Source organism: Manihot esculenta, chromosome 1 (assembly GCF_001659605.2).
Source record: "Manihot esculenta cultivar AM560-2 chromosome 1, M.esculenta_v8, whole genome shotgun sequence".
In the NCBI taxonomy this organism is placed as follows: Eukaryota; Viridiplantae; Streptophyta; class Magnoliopsida; order Malpighiales; family Euphorbiaceae; genus Manihot; species Manihot esculenta.
The window spans coordinates 40,278,419-40,286,628 of NC_035161.2; the positions used below are offsets into that span (position 1 = coordinate 40,278,419).

At 37.1% G+C, this 8,210-nt stretch overlaps 2 protein-coding genes across 2 annotated transcripts; both read left to right on the plus strand.

Moving 5' to 3' along the window:
* Positions 1 to 1,222: 1,222 nt before the first annotated feature.
* On the plus strand, positions 1,223 to 5,051 carry LOC110614149 (GRF1-interacting factor 3). Its single transcript, XM_021755638.2, has 5 exons — positions 1,223 to 1,423; positions 1,505 to 1,663; positions 3,014 to 3,090; positions 4,230 to 4,314; positions 4,387 to 5,051. Exons 2-5 carry the CDS (start codon positions 1,586 to 1,588, stop codon positions 4,771 to 4,773), a joined length of 627 nt encoding a protein of 208 aa, XP_021611330.1. The 5' UTR covers positions 1,223 to 1,423; positions 1,505 to 1,585; the 3' UTR covers positions 4,774 to 5,051.
* Positions 5,052 to 5,192: 141 nt separating this feature from the next.
* On the plus strand, positions 5,193 to 7,719 carry LOC110622486. Its single transcript, XM_021766997.2, has one exon. It carries the CDS (start codon positions 6,188 to 6,190, stop codon positions 7,130 to 7,132), a length of 945 nt encoding a protein of 314 aa, XP_021622689.1. The 5' UTR covers positions 5,193 to 6,187; the 3' UTR covers positions 7,133 to 7,719.
* Positions 7,720 to 8,210: the final 491 nt, after the last annotated feature.

The following is an 8,210-nucleotide window of genomic DNA, read 5'->3' on the forward strand; positions in this document are numbered from 1 at the left end:
TCTTCTTCTTCTTCTTCTTCTTCTTCTTCTTCAACGGGAGAAAGCATGAAAGAGAAAAAAAAAAAAGGAATTTCACATTAAGAGAAGGGTATTTCTGGAAAAAATTATCACCTCTCACTTTTGACTCTTTGACCAAACGGTTTAAATGAACGGAAGGACTGCGAAATTGGACGGAAGAGAAAGTGAGGGACTTAAGTGTTGGGTCGCCAAAATAGAGGGACAGAAATGTTAATTACGTTAAACCTGAGGGACTAAGAAGTAATTTTCCCTAAAAAATATTAAAATTTATGTGATTATATATTTTTTGACATAAAAATATGAGAAAACGAGAAAGGTTTTTTTGGTCGGCCCGAAGAGAGTGGTTGGTCTTCAGCGGCTTTTCTTCGACCGGTGATATGTAATTTTTTTTTATTTTATATTTTCTTGTTTAAATACATATTCAAAATATGGGTTGATTTGGGTGAAATTAGATAAAACTTTTATTATTTATTCGATTTCAACTGTTTCTACATGTCGAAATAATTTTTACTAGTTAGTGTTGACAATCGAGATTTTACTGTTGCATTTATAGAATACTGTTCACTTGCGTTGTATTTATAGAATACTGCGCACTTCAATTTTATCGCGTAATCTATTGTGATCATATGGTGATCTTCTAATAAGTGAATGAGATATGTATCAAACTAATCTTATTTGATACAATTAGTTTTAGCTAATGGTGCACTTCTTGGTCCTGATTTTCTCCTAGCTTGCATGTTGGTGTGTTGATCTATGGTGCTCATCTTCTCTGTTGTGCTTCATCTTTTATATTTTTGGTGGAGATGGTGCCGTGCTAAATGATTTTCGGTGGTTTTCCGATGATTCCAATAAGGTTGCACTGAGTTTAGGATTGTGGGCTGTAGTATGTGGGTTGGGCTTTCTTAGACTTTGATGTTGGGCGGTTTTGAAATTGAGGATTTGTGGTTTAATTTTTGAATTAGTCTAATTTTATTAGTTTTTTTTTTCATAGAAATTTGAATGTAATTTCTTTTTGCGTGGTCAAAAAACAAAATATAACATCTTTTAAATCTTTGTTTTTAAATTTATATTAAAAGTTAAAAAATTAATAAATAAATTATCATATTTAAAATAGTTTTAAAAATAAAAAAGAGTAAAAATACAAATATGACTCTTGAATTTTTTTTGTTTTTTTTTCCCATAAATACAAGAACCGAAATATAGCTCGTCCCAACGAACCGAATGAGGAATGACGTCAAGGCAAAACTGAAAAATCGTGCAAACTTATTGCTGGCATAAAAAGACAAACCAAATCTAGCAAGTATATTGTTTGGTTGCTAAGATTTTTTAAACATTTTGTTTTACCTCCGTCTAAATTCCTCCAGAAACCTCGTCGCCGTCGAAGATCCGTCCTCAATCCTAATAGGTACCCGCCGCTTCTGTCTATCTCTGTTTCCTTGTATTCGTGCTAGCGATTGTTTCTGACTTTTCCTTGTATTTGGATTAGGGTTTTATCTATTGGGGAATTTCTTTCCCTTCATTTTGGGTTAGGGTTTTGTTTTTAGATGATCAAAGCAAGGAATACAAGATGCAGCAGCCACCGCAGATGATTCCTGTGATGCCTTCATATCCACCCGCAAATATTACCACTGAGCAGATCCAGAAGGCATATCTATTTGCTCCTTTTTTATTCATTTGTAGCTTATTATATACTAAATACGGATATGTGTTTGTTCTTTTGTGTCAATTAAATGATTTTGAGCTTTTTTATTGTTGGTTTTGAAAAATATGGATCCTGCCAGAGTTGGCTTTTGAAGGGTTTATGATGGGGATAGGGTTTTATAGAAGACAGTATTAAGAGCTATTTTAACAAGCTAATGATTGAAGTGATAGTACACGTTAAAGGGACAAGATATACATGGTTGGCGTATTAATTTTTCTCCAATTGGCTAAGAGTTTGGCAGTTGTTTTATGCAAACAAATTGTATCATTTAATGCCATCCTATCATTAAGGTTATTTTTTTATATATATTTTCTGTTGATAAACTTCGCACTTATGCCTAGTCAGTTGGTTACACAGGTATACGGTGATAGACTGTGAGCTGCAGATTTATATGCAGATGACAGTTTCTTTTTAAGAAGGGGATCTAGTTAATAATAGCTTCAGAATATTTCTTTATCAAGTGTTGTTTCGGCTATTAATGTTGTTCAGCCTTTAAGTTTTGTTCTCTTCCTTTTTTCCCCCTTTTTCAAATGGGTTAAGCTTAGTGAACTGGTAATCGGACACGAGGACGAAATTCATACGAAATTCATATGAAACGACATTATTGGAATGTAGAAGTTTGAACTTGAGAAAGTTCATATCATGTTAATTTTTCTGTCAATCACAATGCCTGTGTATTTACTGTGGATGTGCTGGTTTTTCCTAACCGGCTTATCCAATAATGTATCTTGCGTTCTTGCCAGATGGATATTTCTTTCACTTATGGGATACAACTATATAAATGAATCTAAGGGTGTATGTACCATGCAATATGGCAGTTTAAATAATGAAAAGCTATCTTGCCAATACAGTTTTAAGACCTATTAATAACCTTTTGCTTCTGAACTATCTATATTTTTTTTCCCCCTGGCTGGCATACTGACTTTTGGAAAAGATTTCTTATTTGTGTGACCAAACATTCTTTAAATAAATCTTCTGCATAGTAAATTATATCACATCATCTCTAGGAATTCCTTCTGCAATTTTGTATATTAAATCGTACATCACCATATATCTGCTACCAATGAATTTTTCTTTTTCAAGTGAATGAAGTATTTAGCAGTCCACATGGCTAATAAAGGAAGTTCTTATTGAGTGTTGAACCCTATGAACTGTTGCTATGAATGGTGCAGGAGGTTGTTCTCAAAGTAGTGTTGAAATATAGCTAACTTGTCACTTCATGCTATCAGAACTCTAGAGTAGATGTACGCTGATATGGAAATATTTGATTTTTATTCATCTTTGTTGATGCAGTACCTTGATGAAAATAAAAAATTGATTTTGGCGATCTTGGACAATCAAAACCTTGGAAAACTTACTGAATGTGCCCAGTAAGTGGCTAAGTGCCTTATTCTCTGTATTTCATTTGTGTGCCAACAACAATCCTGTTCATGCTTGTGCCTAGTTGTGTTACATTGTCTTATTTTGTGTGTTTTAAACTACAATGCCAGGTTGTAGTGTTTGTTTTAAGTAAGCTTGAGGGTCTTTAGTGACTGGAACAGTTCTAACTTTTTATTTAGCACTTGTTCTGAACAATGGCACTGTAGAATCCTGAAAACTCCATAAGCATTTTGAACAGTTGGCAACATATTTAAATTGGTAGCAAGTGCAATTTCAAGCATGAGATCATCCTTCTGTTAAGAACATGGAGTCACATGGGTCTTCTATCATTAAGTTTCTTACCTGATCTTTTAATGAACTTGCTATGGATTAGAAACCTTAATGATGATCCTTTCTTAATCATCAGTTGTCAAAGGCAAGCTTTTTTTCTCCAGCTGGAAATGGGGGTGGAATTGTAGAGTTTGGTGCAATATTACAATCTTAGAATTTTTTTTTTTCTTCATGATAAATTGGTATCTTGCAGTCAAGTAGCACTGGTTTTCACTAGAAATATGCTACAAACGGCAACTGGTTTGTTAGTACAGGTGTTTCATCTCAATTGATTCAAGTGTTTCTTTATTTTTATCATGCTGTTATGGCTAGGATGAAGCAACATCTCATGTGGAGAAGTATTATTTGAACATTGGTTTTTGGAATTGAATGTCAAAAGGGGTTTTTGGAATTAAATTTCAAAAGGCTTACATCCTGGTTTCATAATGCACTATTCTTACTGAAATTTCTAAGAATTAATTATTTTCTTTTTTGCGGACCAACAATAATTTTGACATTCACAATGGCTGATGGTTAATGATCAACAATGAACCTATAATTAGTTGATGTTCCAAGTGAAATGTGTTTAGAATCAATTTCAGTCTTGATTTGAAAATTAGTAGTAAAAGAGGCACACTGATAGAGCTTGCAGTCAGATCCTTTGTTTTTTTGGATTATGTGTAAAGAGATATCAGAAGGTTTCGGTTTTAGCTTATCTTCTTTGTGTTTATAGTCATTCTAGTTCTTGTTTGAATGTTTTTCATGTTTGGTGTGTTTCTGTATCCGACATTTGTGTCCATGTAAGATTTTGATGATCTAGGTATCAAGCCCAGCTGCAGAAGAATTTAATGTATTTAGCTGCAATTGCTGATGCACAACCACAAGCACCACCTATGCCTCCCCAGGTATGTAGTTAATCATCTAGTAGTTCAGTGAGACTCGCGCCAATTCTTGCTCATCTGTGGCTTCACTTTCAGATGGCACCACAGCCTGCAATGCAACAAGGAGCATATTACATGCAACATCCTCAGGCAGCAGCAATGGCTCAGCAGTCAGGCATTTTCCCTCCAAAGATGCCATTACAATTCAATAACCCTCATCAGATGCAGGATCCTCAGCAGTTGCTCCAAGCAGTCATTCAAGGACAAATGGGAATGAGACCCATGGGGGTCAACAATGGCATGCATCCCATGCATACCGAGGCAACTCTTGGAAGCAGTGGGCCATCTGCAACTGTCAGCTCTAATGATGTGCGCGGGGGAAGCAAACAGGACGTCCCTGATGCTCGGGCATCAGGTGCTGATGGTCAAGGGAATTCAGCTGCTGGCCACAGTAGTGGCGATGGTGCTGAGGATGCAAAATGACATTCTGTGGGAGTTGTTCTAAATGGATACCTCTGGCTGTTAATAGTAGGCATATTTTACATCAGAATTGACATTGTTCTATGATTTCTAAGTAGGCGGAACAAAGAATTGGATCCTTCTTGTTTCTTTGTAGTTTTTACTGATTAGGTAGGTTAGTTGTAAGAGTGTGGGTAATGAATGAAAATGCAAAGTAGCAGTAAGAGAGACAGCTGTAGGTTGCAGAAGGTGGAAGTTTGTTGATCCAAATTGTATGTCATTTTATACTGGTTACTTGTGCATGCGATGATGTCTAAGAATTCTTATCATGCTGGGTGTCTCATCGCCTCAGGCCCAGGTTAAAAATTCTTTGTAGTTTACTGTCTAGTACTGACAATGGTCTGCATAAGGCATCCCGCAATGCCAATTGCCAGGGGATGCAAATAATTCATTTCAAGCCTATATCCTGGCTGAATTCCGAGCCCGGCATTTTTGTTTGGAGGTGTTAGTTTCGTGAGTTTTTCTTTCTGATCATAGCTAAATCCATGGACCGTATGGACGAACAAAAGGAGAAAGAATAAAGGGATGGGAACATAAGATGCTAAAAAAATGAAAAGGACACAATAAGGTCCTTAGAAGAGGGTTTTTTGTTTTCTACACTTCGAAGAGGACTTGAGATCAAGGAAAAGTGTAAAACTAGATGATGATACGAGGAACCTTCCCCTAAATGAAAGAGTAGAGGGTGAAACCCATGTGAAAAAGGGGGAGTGATCGTAACCTTGAAGCTTTGCCTTTTCACTTTAACTCAAAATTAGGAAGAAGATGTGAGAATCTATATCAGATCAAATTTTAAAAATTAATTGTTGGGCAAGAAACTGATGATTATATCTATAAATTTTGTTCATGATCCGAGACAAAATATTTTCTATTGATGATGTGCCAGCTGCTTAAGGATATTCAAAGCTATCTCATCACAACTGTGAACATTTTCAAGTCCAAGAATTAGACTTTTATGCCATGATTAATACGGAATGTTGATGTTTCACCTACAAACGATTTGAAAGTACAAGAGAGATCAAGAGAGATGACCTGTTCCATGTAAAGAAAATAAACTAGCTAATAGTTAAAAAATACCTATATTTAAGTCAACGGTCTTGGGTTTATGACCTTCACTATTCTCGCCTCTCTAGCTTTCGCTTTACGTTTCCTAGTCCTTTTCAATTCTCCCATCTGAGTATTAATCACTCATCCATACGTCCTCTCTCTCCACCAAAAATCCTCTTCCTCTTATCTTCTCTTGTTTTCCTCATGCTACTGGAGAGACTTGGTGCTTCTTGGTTCTCTATTTTCCAGCAATCTTCTCAACATTAAGCAAACGCAAAGAAACCCAATATATCCTCACCCTTTCATTTTTAAACCAAGAAACTAATCAAAAGACATGAAGGAAGAGCAGCAGTTTTCCCATCAACATCAAGGGACCAAGAAAACAAGATTCTCTTTCAAGCTCTTCCATTCTCCCGTTACCTACGTTATCCTGTTTCTACTCTCCTATGTCCTAGGTTACTTGTCGGCCCCATCTCCCAACTTCTCTCCACCCTTATCTCCGGAGCCTACTATCACCCTTAAGCTTGCCAACAGCATCCCCACCCAACTTGACAACTTTCGAGTTACGTCTCGCTGCGGCAAGCAGGTCTCCTCTAGTTTCGTCCGTCAAACGATTATCGATCGAATTTATAATGCCACCTCACCTTATGACAACTTCCCTCCTGCGCACGTCAGCGGCCTCATTCGCGGTAAAAGATTGAAGGGATGGGGATCCTACGGTGCCGTTTTCGAAAATCTTATCCGAAAAGTGAAGCCCAAGGTGATCATAGAGGTAGGTACTTTCTTGGGCGCGTCGGCTCTCCACATGGCTGAGTTGACACGTAAACTCGGACTTAACTCGCAAATTCTCTGTATTGACGATTTTCGAGGATGGCCAGGATTCCGTGACCGATTCAAGTATATTGACATAGTAAACGGTGACGTTATGCTGCTATATCAGTTCATGCAAAATGCAATTTACATGAACGCCAGCAAAACGGTGTTACCAGTGCCGTTTTCAAGCGGGTCTGCTCTGGAAAAACTGTGCGAGTGGGGCGTGTATGGAGACTTAATTGAGATAGATGCGGGTCATGATTTTAACTCTGCATGGGCAGACATAAATCGGGCATATCGAATCTTGAGACCCGGTGGGGTAATCTTTGGACACGATTATTTTACAGCAGCTGACAATAGAGGGGTGAGAAGAGCAGTGAATTTGTTTGCTCAAATGAATGGGCTTAAAATCCAAACGGATGGCCAACACTGGGTGATTAATTCCGCTAAAGCTCGTTCCAGTTAAGGATCCTGTAAAATTTAGTCCTGTCCTGTGCAGTAACAATAGGATTTTTTGGTCTTTCATTGATCTTGGCCATGCTTCTGAATAACAATTTGATACAAATAAGGTTGCAGTGAATTAATTTTAGTATCTCGTATCATTTATGTCGATCTTGTGTTATTTTTTCTGGTTTCGTTGGAATGAGTTGCCCCCCCCCCCCCCCAAAAGAACCTCCAATTTTAATGATAAAGAGAATCGTGCAAAGTTTCAAAGTGTAATCACCGCATGGCCTAAATAATTTTAGGGACCGACCAAGTTCAAGAGGAGGTTGGCTTGAAACGAACCAACCCAATATCGGTACTTTGGGCCTCGATGATATTCAACTTGGCAGACAGTTGGGAGTACAAACATGCAAGCTGAAGATGTGTTTTGGAAATGGAGACTCCAAGTCTTCGGACACAAAAGTTGCTGGCGTCACTTTTTGTCCTTACTTTGAGCAGTGGGATCAGGATAAAATCCAGAAATAGAAACATACGTAGATAGACCACATGCGACCACGTTGCCCACCTGAGCTGTTTTTCTAGTAAATTCTAAAACATATTTGCTTTTTCACTAGTGAGATTAATTTTCAAACTTTATTCAAGAGTTTATATACATATATGTATGTCTGTAAATACAAAAAAAATATAAAAATTTAATGTTATCATATACTCGATATCTTTCCATTTTTGGGGTATAGTACAATTACGTCAAGTCTCATTCTTCATAATTGCATATTCATTTTCAAAAAAATAATTGCATATTCAAATTGCCGTTGGGAGCTTCAATGACTTGGCGGACGAGTTGAACCATAGAGATTTTGGATTCAACTCTTGTAATTCAATATTTCATTGCCCAATGCCTAATATAAACCAACTTGCTCTTCTCCCTCAGGCCCAAGAGAAGGAGCCCTTGTCTGATTTCTATTTTTTTGTTAAAAAAAAAAGTATAAAATGAGTCTCGGGTCTTATTAGCCCATAACTCAAACCAATCTAGGATCAGCAGCGAGATGTCACCGCTCTTCACCGCCAAGGTTAGCCTACCAGTTACCAAACGAGTAAAA

What these genes read in the sequence shown, in the direction of transcription:
- LOC110614149 (XM_021755638.2), top strand. Translation starts at nt 1,586, where the DNA reads ATGCAGCAGCCACCGCAGATGATTCCTGTGATGCCTTCATATCCACCC. An exon ending in AAACTTACTGAATGTGCCCA is followed by an intron (nt 3,091 to 4,229) that starts GTAAGTGGCTAA and finishes TTGATGATCTAG; the next exon opens with GTATCAAGCCCAGCTGCAGA. An exon ending in CACCACCTATGCCTCCCCAG is followed by an intron (nt 4,315 to 4,386) that starts GTATGTAGTTAA and finishes CTTCACTTTCAG; the next exon opens with ATGGCACCACAGCCTGCAAT.
- LOC110622486 (XM_021766997.2), top strand. Translation starts at nt 6,188, where the DNA reads ATGAAGGAAGAGCAGCAGTTTTCCCATCAACATCAAGGGACCAAGAAA.